We start from the raw sequence: 16,906 nt of genomic DNA, 5'->3' as shown, positions 1-16,906 counted from the left end.
AAAAAAAAAAAAAAGTCTAAAATATATGTTGGAACAAAGAAATAGCAACTATTACATACAGCGGAAATACTTGATTAAACTTATGGGGTATAGGCATATAGTTACAAGGTTGAAAATAAAAAGGTGAAAGAGAATTAGCTTGCAGATGTCTTATCTCGGAAGTACAAAGAAACTGACTTATGCTCTATCCATGACTAGCTGAGTGGTGAGAAAAAATCAAGCCAAACAGCGAGGTGACAGAGAGAAGGGTTGGCTTTTGCGATCTAGACATAAAACATTAATAGAGATAGAAATGCACCAGTGTTAGTTTCTAATGGTCCACATGCATCTAATGTTTTTCTTCTACCCTCAAAGAGCTTTTAGAAATGAAAAAACAGATCAAGTTTTCCTAATGCCACAGTGAATGAGTGGACCAAGTTTTTCTAAAGCCACACCCACGTACAATTTGGGTGGGGGATTTGACAGATGAGAGTCACATCTGAACCGTCCCATCATTTAGCCACTGGTGAAGGAAGCTTTTGTCCTAAAACATGAGGACAACCAGAAGAATGTTACATTATTGCCAAATATAAATGTTTTGGATGGCTCATTTGATTGCATTACCACCTCCACCTATACCAGAAGGCCTAGTACCCCATCAATTGTGTTTCTTAATCAATTCTGACAATGCAATACTTCACCATGTATTAGGAATCAGCAACTCAGTCACTAAACATCATACCAAAACACCAATGGGTTTGGAATTTCAATTGGGAACTCAATAGCAGAGAACCGGATTCCCTGCCTTTCAACTCATTCTGTCTTTGTTATAAAAGGTTTGCTAGTTCTAGAGATGCTATATACAATAACATGCAATGCCAAATGGAAAAGAGTAAAAGAAGATCACCTCCAAAGTCATAGTCTGCTCACTAAGTTATGTACTTCTACAATCCCCAACTGCAAACAGCGAAAGCAGCCTTTCAATCAGGCTCATTCAATAGAAACCCGATGAGGCACCTCATCTATTTGCTATATTATCCATTTCACCCAACAGAGTCCTAGGGAGGCACATATTCCACAAAGACTCAGTTTCCGAAATCCCAATCATGAGCGTCAAAAAAGGCCTCATATGCATGGGTTAGAAGAATAAATTGAGGAGATTTGTACAATCCACAAAATAGACATAGCCCGGCTGCAAGGCTGGAGAAGGATGGTGATTCAGAACATGACTCCCCCAAATATTTCTATTACTACTCACTGGTAGCTTCTGTTTTCACCGCAGCTGCAAATGAAACTGGATTGTAGTCATTCTTGATCATGGCAGGAGAGTTATCTGCTGCACTTTGTCCGCCACAATTGAAATCACACTTTGCCCGTGCAATTTCTCCAAGATCTACACAAATTAAAGTACAGCTAGTAAGAATTACATGGTTTTGGTTATTATGTTTAAAATATGATAATTGAGAGACCTTTGCTGCCATCATTCATTGCCAATGCATTCAAAAGTAAACACATACAGGGCCCTCAGAAAAATGAGTCGTCTGTTCGGTGGTTAACCCTCCAAGCACCCTTTCACTCTTTGTAATTCATTAGCAAACATGAGCAGTGAAAAGATGTTAGCAAGGATCCTCCAGACATAGGCCCTTGCAACGTACAATGGCCCTCACAAAAATACTGGTCCAAGTCCGGGATCACTTGGTATAAAAGAATTGAGGAAGAGATAGTTCCCATTACATGTTTCCCATCGCATAGACTGCAAAGATGGTCTACCAACACATGGAGGACATGCAACGGCGTTTGGAATTTTGGATGAAACAATCATTTGATGTCTCACACTTAAGACATCTCCAACATGGCTACTTCAGATGCACCTAATCAGAAGATCGTTAGTACTCCAGCAATTGACTTCACCAAGTTCTTTTACCCTCATTGACAATCACCATGCTTCCCAGCCATCCAAAAAATCCCAATCAGGGAGGAGATTAACATCATTCAATCAAGTGCCAATCTCAATGCATGAGCACTCAGAGCACCAGAGGAAGATAAAGAGAGGAACCTCAAGACTATCCAATTTCAATACTATTTCTAATTTGTTGCTCAGTTGGGAAAGACCAACACCTCAAAATTAAGAGGTCATGAGTTCAACACTCCTTGGGGCCTAACTATCAGGAAAAAAAAAATCTATTTATAACTTAACTCAGTTGTGGAAATAATTAATTATCAATGAATTCTGACATACCTAGATCAGCTGAGATGAGAGACTCCCCTTGGTAATTGGGTCCTGCCAAAACAACGCCTGATGGTGAAATAATTACACTGCCTCCAGCACAAATTACCGATTCTGGTGACAGATTGTTGTTTGCATCTCCAGACACACATTCCTCTGAAAATGGATAATCTTTCCTTTGGCAGAACTGATTCGCAGAAAGAACAAAGCAGCTACCTTCAATAGCAATGTGGGTCATTGATGCACGCCATACATCCCTGGCATCCGCTGTAGGTGCACAATATATTTCAATGCCTATGAACAGAGGAAGCTCATTAGAGAGATGAAATTTACAACTGATATTAAATATACAGCAGAAACAACAAAGAAGTCATCCTAGGAATAAATAAAAACATTGGCATCTTAATCACACGACAATTGAAAGAAGAAAAAAAAAAGAGCGTGCTAACCATTACAAGAACACAAATTGATAGGCCCAGCTATTGAGTTGTCCAAAGTGCTTGTACTACCTAATGAAATAACCATTTGCAATCCAATGATGACATAAGAGGCAAAAATTACAGAGAAATTTCCACTCAAGTTTGGTTTCACTTCTGAAGTCAATGAGAATGACATAGAGATAGAGATCTTTAAAAGATGATAGTTTTTCAGCGATGAATTTGTTCAAGAACCATTGAGATCCATAAGATTTACCTCTAGCATACAGCTCCGTTCTTAAAAGTGGCAATCTATTATCCCAGCAGATAAGACCGCCTATCTTCCCAATTGATGTCTCATATACAGGCAGTGTTGTCTTCTCCCCAGAACACCATACCATGCATTCTGATGAAGTGGGCATGAGCTTGCGGTGTTTCCCAAGATACTGGCCCTGTGAATCAAAGAACAGAACAGTGCTGAAAAGCTTGAATCCCTCTCTCTCCACCACTCCTATAACTAAGTGAACTTTGTATTTTCCAGCAATTGCAGCAAGTCGGTCAACTTCAGGACCTGTTTCCACAAAATTTCACAATCAGATCAAAATCAAACATTTATGAAACATAGTTCACACTTACAAGAACAGGAACAGAAACAGAAAAATGCATTGTAATAAGAACAGAAACCACGTTTTATTTTTAACAAATTGAATAAGCTTGGAAAAGCCATTTTCGGGTACAAAAGGTAAATGAGAAATACAATTGTCCTGGCATTGGATGCTTAGTTAACCGTCTTTTCTGAAACTTCAATTTTGTATGATCTGATGACCTTATGTCAACAATGACTTATCCACATATAACATTTGCAGTAGTGATATGGCCATTCAGACCACAATACTCAAATGGAATAAATAGAGAAACAGAGGCAATCAGCTTCACATTAATCAAACAAAAAGAAGAAGGGATGAGGCTGGGTGAGTCCTCTGCCATTAGAATGACAGTTATTATTATGACCATCACCATTTCTTTGATGTACCCAGAACCCTTTCATCAAAATGACTGAATGTGGTGGCAGTGGTTGTGGGTTTGCATATGTGTATGTGTGTGTGTGTGTGTGTGTGTGATTCTGAGAGAAATTTCCATAATTGACATTATTTGGTACATCTCTAGAAATAAAATGTGTACTAAAATGGATAAAGATATGCTATAGAGAATAACAACAGCTGACAGGCCTACCAGGTTCCCATAGTAGAGCTCAATTGTAAGCTATAATAACCCTTTTCTAATTTGGTTTGGTTTGCATCTAACAATGAAGCTTAGCTTTGATATTAAACAGAGTTATTCTTTTGTTTTTTCACATTGAAAAAGGCCTAATGTTTAAGGGAGGCTTGACATTTCGTTTCCATCTATGTTTCTACTTTTCTGTTGCTGGTGTAGGGGGTTTTGAGGGGAATAACTGAGCAGATCAGGAATCCAGAATAAAATGTAAAGATGAGTTTATTGGATAAATCAGGCAGTTATTTCTTTGATCATGGCAGAAAACTCAAATTCATGAGATCAAATCAAGTTTTCTGGGCGATCCAGCTAAGTTACTATTCACACTTCACTGCATTAGCTGCTGCCTTTGTTGGAGATTTTCTGGTAGACATTTAGAATAGATTCCCAGATTATGCCAATACATCAAATGCCTCAGTTGATTGAAATAGGATCTCACCAGGCACGTCAACAGCTGAGGCATGATACTTCAGGAACTCACTGTTCCCCTCAGCTGGTAGCATCCCAGTTGGAACATCAAAGCTTGAACAACGAGGATAACCACCAACAAATGCTTCTGGAAACACAACTAATTGTGAGCCATAAGCAGAAGCACCTGCAATCAATCTTTCTGCTTTATCTGCTTACAATAACAAAGGGGGCCATTATTTACTACCAAACAAAATTTAAAATAATAATAATAATAATAATAATAAGGGAAATAGATGACAAAGAATTCTTTAAGAATTTAAAAATACAGAATTATGCTCTGATCTCTACGCTGAATAAGAGCTGAAAATGGAGTTACACTCGAACAGATCATGGAGAAGCACCAAATGATCTGAACTGTCCGGTTGTAGAGATGCTGGCAATGGGCAAGATTCCCATCAATAGAACCATAAACTCTCAAGGTCAATAGGTAGGCTTCAGTATAAACACAATTAATACATAACAGCCACAATGGTACTATCGGAACACTAGTGCCACAAAAGGTCACTTGAATCTCGGCTACTCTCACAAGCAAGAAACATTAAAAGGAAAACCAGGGGGGAACCTTTGGTTGCACTGCAATCTCTCCTCTGCAAAGTAGCAAAAAAAAACATTTTTCAACACTAACTGTTCAATTGCTCCAATAAGCAAATTGATGTCCTGAGCTCTTCATAATTACCGCAACTGCAATGCTCAACTGTAACTTCAATACATGCAATCAAATTAATTAATAGAAGTACTTAGATACCTTACAGAAAGAGGATTTCCTCATTTCACCTAAAATGATGAACCCTTGGACAAGCAGGAGAATCTTTTCTGATCAGACCAACTGTCATAGTGACAATTACAAAAGCATATATGAAAGAGGAAAAAAAAGTGCACTGGCTGGCAAAAATAAAAACTTTAAGTCATAATGTTCCTCAGACATTTATGTTGACCTGCCCACACATGAGTATCAATGTTATATGTTACATTGTTATTAGGATACACTTAAGAAGTTAAGTGGGAAGAACCATGAAGAAAAAAATAGTTTTTTTTTTTAAATGTAGCAGCAACAACAGCCCCAAAAGGCATGGATTACTCAAATGATGGATAGACATACAGAACCCACAGCTATCCTTTGCTTTGTTGCTTTATATAGAAGCTCATCGCTCATAATGTCCCCACTCAACAAGGAAAGCAGCGAAGGTTCTGTTAAGTTTAAGTTAAATGTTTGGAGAACCCAATGGAATACTCTTCATTTTATTGTTCAAGTGACAACTAAATTCAAATTGTCAGCAGCCACGGATGATTGAAACCTTGAAAATACCACCTTTGGGGAAGCCAACAACACAACATTTTCCACAGAAACAAGATCAGAAGGTATTCATGTGACCAATCTGTACAAATTAAGTGTGGAAAGTGGATGGAAGGGAAAATATGCTATCTGGGTCATACTGGTATTCTTCCATCAGTGCCCCCCCTATGACAAAAATCTAACCATAGCAAAGTAAGAGGTTAAGGAGCTCTTTTTTATTTATGCAATCATGGACCCTCTACATCCATCCGTAACCGGTCAACTGATGGCGTCCCCCCACCCCCCACCCGGCCCCCAAAAGACAACAGACAGAAAGAAAATCCAGTGATCAAAAGAAAAATGTTGCGAGAATTTTTCAACCAAGTTACTGGGTCCCATATAAAATCTTAGTAGTAAACCTAGGGGACCATCTTAACGAGAAATCAATAACCTACTTCCCGCTTAAACGGCATTCGCAAGAACTCAGTGCTATGGACCAAACTGGAAACACAAGAAAGCTTATCAAATATCAATGCAAATAAACAACGATGCGAGTAAGATTTTATCAACAGAATTGCTCAAAATCGTAAAATAATATCCAGAAAGGAGAAGACTGTAAGATAAAACGAAAGCAGTGACAGTAGAGTAAAGGACCTAAGGTCGCAGGAGTATCGTAGAAGACAGTCGATGCCTGCACAACAGTAGCTCGCACCGTCGGCAGGGGACCCTCCGCATCAAACGTTGTGACGGCTTCGCCTGCCGATATCACCAGCTCAGCGTCGTCAGGAGCAGGTAGAAGAGCAATGACCCCAGCGCCATTAGCACTGGCTTCAGGTTCAGGGTAAGCGATAGAGATGGGTTTGGGAGCGGAATCGTTGGCGGAGTTCCCAGCCAAACGTCTCTTGGATGGAGATATTTTGGGCTTGGGGATAACGAGTTCAGGACGAACCTGCTCCAAGAGCCATTGAATCGTTTCTCCGTTGGATTTGTGACCGAGTTCCCGAGTAAGACGGAAGATACCAGAAGCACAGGTTGCAGGAATTCTGACCCTCCGGTGGCGACCTTCGACCGTTACGTGACGGTCTATGTGAACTCGTCGGCGTTTCGCCGTTTGCAGAGTCCTAACCACATTTCCGACGGGTTCTATCTCCATCTCGTAGCTTTCATCAATTCCTTCCTTCCCCTCTCTCGTTCTTGATCGGATTCTCCGTTCTTCGCTTCGATACAGAGCGTCTGCGTTTCGTCGATGTCACTCTACTCTCTTTCCCTCTCTGCTCTACTCTGTGCTCAATCGCGTGGGGGAACTATAATTGCCGCCTTAAATTCCGAGACCGTATAATATTATAGACCGGACCGGGCCGGGCCATGCACTGATCCAGGGTTTTATGGAATCAACTGGGCCTTAAGGACTAAGGGACTACGAACCCTCTAGATCCAGCTGGCGATGCGCTGGATTTGCTAGGGTGGATGGGTTGCCCCAGTTTTACCAGTAAAACTGGTGGGCCTAACTTCTGCTGGATGGGCAGGGCTAAAATTCCTTTTTTTTTTTTTTTTTCATTGACTGCCAAATGAATTGATCCGCTAACCTCTGGGTGCCTGCTTTTCAAACAAATTGTAGCTAGTGCCTTAGGCATTAGATACACTATTTTCAAATGTGAGACAAAATTATTTTTCTGGGCAAGAGAACCAACTTTATCCGCTTGCGTGGTTACTGGTTCTGTGTACAGGCTAATGGGTAACCACACTTAGGTATCTAAGTAGGGGTAACGTCATTTTTTTTTGCACCCACTTATACTTGGGCATAGACACAGAAGCGGACAGAGTTCTATTTTTCAATTTAATATAAATAAAAAAAAATGCATTTCTACCAAAAAAAAATATACAAAATTGGAGCATAAGCATTGCCATACACACCCAAGTAGGCTAGAATTGATTTAACCTGGATGCAAATTTGGCATGTTGGATAGTTCGACTACATCTTCAATTGTCTACTTGTAAGTTTTCAATCCAAGCTCATTTTAATATTAGGATAAGCATAACATATACATAGCATATGATGTGTCTATTCAGTCAGATTTTGAAAAGTGATGAAAAAGTGAAACTTGAGGAGCAAGAACTATCACAAAATGATTGTTTTAAATACTTGAGTTTAATCATTGGTAAATAGAGTAATATAGAAGATGATGTCTTCCACAAATTAAAATGGGATGGATGAAGTAGAGAAGTGTGTCATAAGTGCTATGTGACAAACACATGCCGCCTATTAAATTTCAGGGAACGTTCTATAAGACGGTAATACGATTAGCTATGACATTATGGGACGGAATGTTGGGCAGTTAAAAAGAGTAATTTAAATAAATTGGGTATAGAAGCGATGATGATGTTGAGAGGGATATACGACAAGACCAAGAGAGACAGAATAAGGAATGATTGCATTAGAAACGAGTTAAGGGTTGTATCAATCTAGGACAAGCGCCACGAGAGCTAGTTGAGGTAGTATGACCATGTTCAACGGAGACCCATTGATGCCCCAGTAAAGAAGAGTGATTAGTTTCAATTACATGGAGCCAGAAGGAAAGGTATGCCTAAAATGATTATTAATGAAGTGGCAAGAAAATATATGCAAATGGTAAGACTAGATTTTAGTATAACAACGAATAAAGGTGGAAGACAAGGACCATGTAGCCAATCCTTTGTAGGTGATGCTCCATTGATGCTATTTTGACTAATGCTTTAACTTCTTTTTTTACCCATTTTTACTACTTTTTGAAACTTATAGTTATTTTTATGCTTACTATTACTTTATACCATATCGAATCCATGTAGCTGACCCCATCAAGTTAAGATAGACTTATCATTGTTGTTGTTTAAATATACGAGAATAGTTATATACAAGTTGTCAAATGACAAAATTTGAGCACAAGTTAAGCATTCTCAGCCACGGTGATTACTTCTCAAGGAGACCAATTCTTGACATTAAAGATCTGATCATTCCTAAGACACCATAGATACCAACAGAGAAAAGATGCTTATGAAAGAGATTTTGACAATGGAGAATCTCTTCACTCTCCTCGCTAATTTGCACTTGGTGAGTGGGTCCTCATAATCCTACCAAAAAACACATAAAGTGGATCCTCATAATCTCAGTATTCATACTCCCAAAGACAAAATGGTCCCATGAAACGTAATTAATGATATCTTAATCACTTTTATACTTTTTCAAGAGTAAGCATGCATACCAGCGCACGTTAACGTGGTGGGAAAGGGTTAACAAGCTTCTCTCACGTGAGCATAAGAATTGTATTCTCAAAGGCACGTGAAGAGATACCTTATACCACGTGGAATCCGTACCACTTGAACGGGATAGGCAAGTGCCCGTCACGCGCGTCTAACGACGTAGCGGTTAATATATCCAGTGTCCACGTGTAAAGTTTAAAGAAAGCAATGTCAGCACCAAGCGTCATTTAGTCATAACCAAGTCAGTCTTCCACTTGTCATTGCCGCCCGGGTCTTTGGATCAATCTTTAAAGCGGTCCATTTTCTAAACCCAAAAAGGCGAAGATAAAGTCCAAAAGAAAACCAGTAGGACTAGGAGGAGAAGAAGAGAGGAGAAGAGGAGAGTGAGAAGAAGAAGCAAAGACGACGAAGCGGACACGAAAGACTGATTCAGATTCTGTTCTTCTCCTTCGAGGAGACCCCAACGAAGACTTTGACGTATACAAGTCTTACAGAAATCCTCTGGAAGCGAACTAGAAAAGCGATCGATTTCTGTGTTTGAACTGCGACTTCTCTGTTTTTGTGTCTGGGTGGTTTGGAGATGCCTTTGTCTTTCAGGGATCCTTCGACTTCTACGGTGGACACTTCTGTGTTTCCTGGTTTTAGATTCTGTCCAACTGATGAAGAACTGATTTCTTATTATCTGAAGCGGAAGCTTGATGGCCTGGAGCAGAGCGTCCAGGTGATTCCTGAAGTTGACATATGTCGATTTGAACCTTGGGACCTACCAGGTGAGATTTGGGGGAAGAAACTCCACAGAAAAACAGAGTTTTTTGTTTTTTTTTTTGTTTTAGATTAGTGATGCTCTACACTGAGTTTGATTAGATAACTAAGATTTTGAAATTGAATTTGAACAGTTTCCGTGCAATTTTCTTATTTCTGGTTCGTGATTCATAATTCATTGTCTTTGGAACCAGATAAGTCCATAATCCCCTCGGACAACGAATGGTTCTTCTTTTGCCCTCGAGACAAGAAATACCCAAATGGGTCTCAAACGAAGAGGGCAACCAAGGTTGGGTACTGGAAAGCAACCGGGAAAGAGCGTGCCGTCAAGTCTGGTTCCAATCTGATTGGAACCAAAAGGACTCTGGTTTTCCACATCGGCCGTGCACCTGATGGGGAGAGGACGCATTGGATAATGCACGAGTTCTCTATCAAAGGCAAAGGCCAGGTGATTTCTCCTCACCTCACTGATCCCCTCGTCCTGTAACTCAAATCTTTAGATCCTAAAACCCTTGCTCTATTTATGCTGATTAGCTATAGACTTGGTTGCTTCTCTTTTATATGTCTTGTTCCTTAATCAGCTGCAGTCACATACACAACGAACCCTTGAGACAGAGAGAAAACTAAAATGTAGGTGCAGTGCACTGTCCATCTCCTTTATCATTTGTCTTAGATTGCAAACGCTGGATTTGCTTGTAAGTTATTGCTTCAGGATATTCATGCTGACAGAACTATTATTCTTGAGAATTTCTCCTTCCAAGATTATTCATGCAGGACTTAATTTCCCTTGTGCAGATTTGAACTTGAAGATTTTTTTCCCCTTTTCCTTTCCCAAACTGTTAATGTCAATGCCAAGGGTTAGAGTTGGAACTAGTTACAGAAACATGTTTAGCACTTCGACTTAATTTTCAGTGCTTATACCCTTGAATCATGCTTAATTATTTTGGAGAAAGATGTTAGTTATTAGTTAACATCTGCAAATCTGAGAATTTTGCCTCTGCAGGATTCTTTTGTCGTCTGCCGGCTTCGGAAAAAGATACCAATTAATGCAAATGATGATAATTCAAACAGCAATTCAGTGAGTCACGGAGATTTTGCAGCGACAGATGATGGTCTTTCCACTGTGGCCCAACTTGGAAATGAAATGAAGCAGACAGGGACACATGAAGAGGTTGAGGAAACAGAATGTTTCTCCATGAAGCAGGGCAGCAATTCAGATGCCCTCTTTAGAGAACTGTGTGAATCTACATCTGATTCTGTTCAGAAGCTACAAAGTAATGGAGAATGCTCTGGCCAGAAGGTATGGTTTACTCCTAAAATCATTTTATATATACTATCTAAATTAACATATCTAATTTCCGTTAATCAAGTGCTTCACAACTCTCATCACTTCAGCTTCTTGAGTTTTCAATGGAATATTTTTATTTGCAATCACTCAAATCACATTTCTTTATTTTGCAAATCCTAAACTGAAATGCCTGCTTCAATCTCAAGCATGAAACCAACTTTCTCTTCCCCTCTACATAGACGCACGTTTGGTTCTCTTTGTTGGAAAATTGGAATCAAAACCAACTAATTATGGGTTCTCAGTTAAGATGACTGCAAATTCTGTACTGCTACACCATCAAGATGAAAGCAATCATACCAATTTTAATTATTTCTTGTGCCAATAAGATTCGTATTTTAAGTGAATTTTTGGCATATATTTCCCCAACACTTCTCGATAGCTTCTTCCAGTCCTAAAGAAGAGGAATATCAGCTGATCTTGCCATGTTAATATTTGTCATTATTCTATAATCAGGAATTCGTATGAAGATACACATTTCATGGTTTACCTTGTGCTTCCTAATATCTTTCTATAAACTGAACCTGCCTTTTATTCCTCAGTTTCAGTACTGTGATGCAGAAGATGATTGCTTTGCTGATATTTTGAATGAGGATATCATCCAACTTGATTACTCTTCACTGCAAGAAATTCCTTCTCAGTTGACTGAGATAACATCTAAACAGAGGGAAAATGCAGAGAAGTCTTTGGAGCTTCCTAGCCAAGGTACAGCAAAACGGAGAATCAGATTGAAAATGCAAGTAACGGAAGAGATCCCGGAAGTCACAGATGTAGGAATTGTAAAGAAATTGCTAAGGCAGGATGCGAGGCAGTGTTTTAAAAGAGTGGAGAGTATATTTTCAGTTGGGACAGGAACCAGGTTCATATTTATGATTTTCAAGATCATGGCTTTGCTGGTTTTGTTCCTTCTGGTACTCAGATGCATCAGTCATCTCAAAATGTTCACCTGTAAGATCAAGCTGTGAGGATTTTATGGCAGATGAATGAGCATTGGATACTATGGTTTCTTCAAGCCTGGTGCTGATTCCATAAGATAACTCAGAGATGGGATCCATTCATGCAGCAGCCAGAATCTAGTTTGAATTTGTTCTGTTCTTCTTAGGTGGAATTTGATGGCATGTACATATCTAATGGGATGCAGTCATATCATATACTAAAATGAGAAGCATCTATTCTGATAAACCAAAGCATTTAATTCTTCAGCAATGTTTCCATGGTAGGTGTAGACAACCAGAATCAATTATCCACATGTTTTGCATTTACCATTGGAGAAATGTTTAAGGTGTTCTCCTCTGCAATTTTGCATGTCAACAGTGAATTTCTCATTTTTAACATTAAAACATAATCAGAAGGAGTTTGCACAATAATACACAGCATTTCAAGCACTTGATATAAAAAAAAGGAGAGTTATTATTCTCGTTTTGTGGTGTACTGTTCCAGACCAGGATTTCCTTAGCTGATTATATACCCCAACTTCTGGGAGGGGCCCTCATCTGGATTGGTTTTGTATTTGATATGAAGACAAGTAACAGCTTTTGCTCTTATCTCCCTTTTCAACATAGACATCTTAACCAACGACAACTTGAGCTTGACTGTCTAAGTAAGAAAGAGCAACGGCAGCATGGAGAGCTGCTCCAATGGGGAGGACCTCCTCATCAAGAACGAAGTGTTGCGAGTGCAGTGGATGATATGGTTTTTGGGTCTCATTATTTATTCCAATGAAGAAAAACGCAGTAGTCATCTTCTGGGAATAGAAACTGAAGTCCTCTGCACCCATCATCATGGGACTGAGATTCACATTGGCTTCCCCAAGTAGGCTCTGCCCAACCCTCCTCGCATGCTCGTATGCTGCCTCGTCATTGACATTTGGTGGATACAGAATTAGTTTCTTCTCCATGAAGTCCAGCATAGCCTTACACTGATGAACTTCTGCCTGCATCTCTATGATCTGACGAAAAGAACATCTTGAGAAAAATGGATTTTCTAACTCAATTTAACAAACAAATGCAAAATCAGAAATTGGGTACCTCTCTGATTCGATTCCGAAGGTGAGAGATACCTTCAGTGCTCATGCTCCTGAAGGTGCCCCCAAAAGTCACAGACTCTGGGATAACGTTTTCTGCTTGGCCGCCCTGTATAAATCCGATTGAGACTACCTATAACGTTGGAAACAAACCAGTAAGAACTTGAAATTTAATCAAATCCTTAACCTATGCGTAATTGATTCAAGTTGCCCTTCATAAGATCCAGACAAACAAAAACAACCAAGCACCAATCACCAATCACATCAGAGATCTGACTAGAGCAGAGAAAGAGGAGGAGATATGGGACGGGAGGGGTTGGAGAGGACAAATACCCCGCTTTCAAGAGGATCTATCTCTCGAGAAACGATCTGTTGCAACGCTTGGATCGCAAGGGCCGCCGCGAGAATTGGGTCTCTGGTTTTGTGTGGAGAAGCCGCGTGACCACCTTGTCCTTGAATTACAGCCGTGAAACGGCCGGAGGCGGCCATTATTGGACCAGGTTTGGAACCAATTGTTCCAGTAGGCAACTCCGGCGCGACGTGCAACCCAAAGATAGATTGAACGTTGTCAAGAGCACCTTCCTGTAAGATATGGTGAGCACCTCCTAAACCCTCTTCTGCTGGTTGGAAAACAAGTTTGACGGTGCCCTTCAAGTTTAAGATGGCATTAATAGAACAAATTAGACAAGATGGAGCTGAGAATTGAATACATAAGAGGAGGGCGGGGGATACCCAATTCAATTAAGCTTTCAATTTCATTTTCCCGTTACCTTCAATTGATCTTTTCGGCTTTGGAGCAACTTAGCGGCCCCCATAAGCATAGTGACATGGGCATCGTGGCCGCAGGCGTGCATCTTACCATCAACCTTGCTCTTGTACTCCCACTCTGTCAATTCCTGTCAAAACGATCATGGCTTCATTCGATCACACACAGTTCGGGGAAGTATTTGGAAAAGTAGAGCAGAGAATTAAATCGTTTGAGACAAACCTGTAATGGGAGGGCATCCATGTCTGCTCTGAGAGCGAACCAGGGGTGCTCACCTGATCCGATGGTTGCTACCACCCCTGTTTTCGCCACTGGCCATGAGTATTCGATTCCAAGCTTTTCAAGCTCTGACCTGATGAATTCACTGGTTTTATGCTCCTGGAATCCGAGCTCTGGGTGCTGATGGATTGTCCTTCGAACCCTTTTCAACCAATCCAGGAACTGGGTCTCGCTAGCCGATTCCAAAAGCTTTTGGCTCAGGTGCTTCATGTCCAATCCGGGTTCGCTTTCGATTGCCCATGAGTGAAGAACTAAAGCCGAGAACAACAGAAGGTAAGGAAGAAACCCCATTGTCATGAGAAGAAGTGGGAGCAATCAGCCCCTTCTTCTTCCTTTTCAATTGGGAACGGAAGGAATAAAAAAATCCAAATGGAGATTCAATCATTCATTAAAAAGCGCGAATAGTTCCAACATTTGTGACGCCCACTTCCCCAGCTATGACCTTAGAAGTCAGTCCCTCTCAAATCTAAATCTCTCCAACCTCTTTCTTCTTCTTGAGCTGGTTTTGGACTTTGTTCAGACTAAAAACGCAGAGAGTCTGAGAGCTAGCAAGATCCATGGCTTTACTGTTGTGGAGAGGCTTGTAGCTTAAGCATACAATTTGATAAGCTTCGCTGACTTGTCATCAACATAATGAGTCAATGAAGAAGGGAAAATGCTAAATTCACATAACCTGTAAGCATCACAGCCCAATCACCCATTTTATATCTACATATTTAACAGTTTCTTATGCCTAAAATCCAACTCCCATGGTGACTGTAGTATGAGCTCAATTCTGTGACATCAAGGAAAATGCTAAACACTAGTGGGTATGTCCACAAATCCATTGTCAGGGAAAATAATTTTGGACCCAATTTTCCTTCACACATCACTTTGTAAATTTTCATCTCAAAAGACCAATCAGATTGTTCTACGGTTTTACCATTGAAAAATCGATGCCCAAGTCTGCCTCAGCCAACAAGGCAGATTTCGATACCTAAAAGGTTAAAACAAGGATCTACTGAGGGAGGGTGTTCATAGGTGTATTAGGAAATGGATTTTTCACTCACAATCGATGTGAGATTAACTTGTTGAGATATTGATAGTTATAGAGTTAAGTCTCACATCCATTATCTTGAACCTTAGATGTGTCTTCATACATCATTGGGTTTTTTATACTTAATAATAAGAAACTTTACTAGTTGTCCCAAATTTGTTAGAACAACTGTGCAGAATTTTTATATTTACTAAAGTGGTGGTTTTTTTTCATCTACCATAAGATTGAGTACATCATGTCCTCTTTACTTTGAGAAGGCCAGGAAAACCCAAATTTTCATCCCATGAGTTGGGAAAACATTTTACTTTCAAAGAATAAGGATGGGTTAGGTGCATGTTAGTCTTGTTTAGCTCAAATATTCTTAGGTGTAGTTTTACTCTTTGAAGAGCATAGACTTCTTCCCTATCTGCCCAAGATTTTCTTCTTAAAGGAATTCTACCAATTTCCAATTGTTGCCCATGTTGGAACTTTCAAGAAAATGTGAAGCACCTCTTCTTCTCTTGTTTTTTTTGTCAAAATTAATTTAGAAATGCGTCATTTTAACAAGTGTTAGCCTCATCACACAAACATCATTCCCTTTCAAAGTGAATAGAAGTGAATCTTGAAAATTTTTAGTGGCAAATCAACTTATGATTCCATTGGTAAGCTTGCCTTTGGTGTTGTAATTCATCATGTTTGATGTGAAAGAATAAAAGAAAATGACCCCCTTGATACGTACCATTAAATGGATTTGGGAAGCCATTTCTTTTAAGGTTCGAAACAAACATTTTCCACTACGTCATCCTTTTGATAGTTACTTTCTCATCAATCATTCTTTAATATATCATCCTTTTGATATTTGTTTTTCCATTTTCTTGATTTTTGCTATATCATCATTTTGTTTGTTTAATTAGATTTTAATATATTTTTATATACATGAAAAAAAAAATTACCTTCATTCAATGCCTTTTTCACATTGTATTGAGACCGGATCAGGTTCACATACGTGAACAATCTTATACATCTTTCGTCTATGGATTTAGAATCCATTTTCTCTCTCTTTATTTAATAAATTCCAAATCTATGGACCAAGGTCTACAAAAACAATCTCATACATGAACCTCATCCAAATTCGATTATATTAAACTTTTGATTCAATTAACATAGATGGGTTATACCCTAGTCAGACAAGCCCTTATCTAAAGATCGAGTCATTGAATCAATACAACACATTTATTGATCAGTTGTCAACTTTCAGTTCCTATCATGGTTTGGCTTTTTCTCGGTAAAGTTCCTATCATGGTTTTGAAAGTTCACTTGAGGGTCACAGCAATGAAAAGAATAGAGATGTTCAGACAGGACGAGGAGCTCCCTAGCTACAGGCGGATCATTCTTTTAGTTGTCAAAACTTAATTTCGAACCAGTAAAATTGGTTGAATCGAATCAAAACCTTATTGAGCCAGTTTTGATTTTGGGATATTGTAACCCTCATAACAACAAAAACACATCGGTAATTGAATAAAAAATCTGAAACCAAATCAGAAGCAACTCAAAGCCCAAATCAAACTGAAACCAAACCAGTAAAAAATCGAAAACAATCCAAAATTTATTAAAATAAGCCAAGATTTGCATAGTTTTGTATAAATTTGTATAGAAAATCAAACCCAAATTGGATAAAAAATCGAAATCAAATCGCACCAAAATGGAAATCAAATTGAAACTGAAATTTTCTTATTGTTTCGGTTTCACCATGCCCACACCAAAACCAATTCAACCTGGACCAAAATAGGGCCAAACGGACCCATTGACACCCCTACCATAGCCCATCAAATTTATTTTAT

At 39.3% G+C, this 16,906-nt stretch overlaps 3 protein-coding genes across 6 annotated transcripts; 1 reads left to right on the top strand and 2 right to left on the bottom strand.

Moving 5' to 3' along the window:
- Nucleotides 1–749: 749 nt before the first annotated feature.
- Nucleotides 750–6,942, bottom strand: LOC122085695 (bifunctional nitrilase/nitrile hydratase NIT4B-like). Of its 3 annotated transcripts, none has more exons than XM_042654205.1 (6): nucleotides 6,293–6,942; nucleotides 4,334–4,450; nucleotides 2,900–3,193; nucleotides 2,656–2,715; nucleotides 2,219–2,500; nucleotides 750–1,372 (listed from the first exon to the last, which is right to left on the bottom strand). In XM_042654205.1, the coding sequence occupies exons 1-6, from the start codon at nucleotides 6,789–6,791 to the stop codon at nucleotides 1,230–1,232; spliced, it is 1,395 nt and encodes a 464-aa protein (XP_042510139.1). In that variant the 5' UTR covers nucleotides 6,792–6,942; the 3' UTR covers nucleotides 750–1,229. The 3 variants fall into 3 exon arrangements, with proteins under 3 accessions (XP_042510139.1, XP_042510137.1, XP_042510138.1); XM_042654203.1 differs by having other exon boundaries at nucleotides 4,334–4,513; nucleotides 6,293–6,941; XM_042654204.1 differs by lacking the exon at nucleotides 2,656–2,715 and having other exon boundaries at nucleotides 4,334–4,513; nucleotides 6,293–6,940.
- Nucleotides 6,943–9,190: 2,248 nt separating this feature from the next.
- LOC122087202 (NAC domain-containing protein 89-like) lies at nucleotides 9,191–12,185 on the top strand. Of its 2 annotated transcripts, none has more exons than XM_042656247.1 (4): nucleotides 9,191–9,645; nucleotides 9,832–10,085; nucleotides 10,641–10,937; nucleotides 11,531–12,185. In XM_042656247.1, the coding sequence occupies exons 1-4, from the start codon at nucleotides 9,456–9,458 to the stop codon at nucleotides 11,945–11,947; spliced, it is 1,158 nt and encodes a 385-aa protein (XP_042512181.1). In that variant the 5' UTR covers nucleotides 9,191–9,455; the 3' UTR covers nucleotides 11,948–12,185. The 2 variants fall into 2 exon arrangements, with proteins under 2 accessions (XP_042512181.1, XP_042512180.1); XM_042656246.1 differs by having other exon boundaries at nucleotides 9,194–9,645; nucleotides 11,525–12,185.
- Nucleotides 12,186–12,289: 104 nt separating this feature from the next.
- Nucleotides 12,290–14,799, bottom strand: LOC122087201 (IAA-amino acid hydrolase ILR1-like 4). The gene is made up of 5 exons (XM_042656245.1): nucleotides 13,994–14,799; nucleotides 13,776–13,901; nucleotides 13,339–13,653; nucleotides 13,010–13,138; nucleotides 12,290–12,930 (listed from the first exon to the last, which is right to left on the bottom strand). The coding sequence occupies exons 1-5, from the start codon at nucleotides 14,345–14,347 to the stop codon at nucleotides 12,550–12,552; spliced, it is 1,305 nt and encodes a 434-aa protein (XP_042512179.1). The 5' UTR covers nucleotides 14,348–14,799; the 3' UTR covers nucleotides 12,290–12,549.
- Between the last annotated feature and the right edge of the window lie 2,107 nt (nucleotides 14,800–16,906).

Source organism: Macadamia integrifolia, chromosome 8 (assembly GCF_013358625.1).
Source record: "Macadamia integrifolia cultivar HAES 741 chromosome 8, SCU_Mint_v3, whole genome shotgun sequence".
In the NCBI taxonomy this organism is placed as follows: Eukaryota; Viridiplantae; Streptophyta; class Magnoliopsida; order Proteales; family Proteaceae; genus Macadamia; species Macadamia integrifolia.
This window is presented reverse-complemented; position numbering and strand designations above follow the sequence as displayed.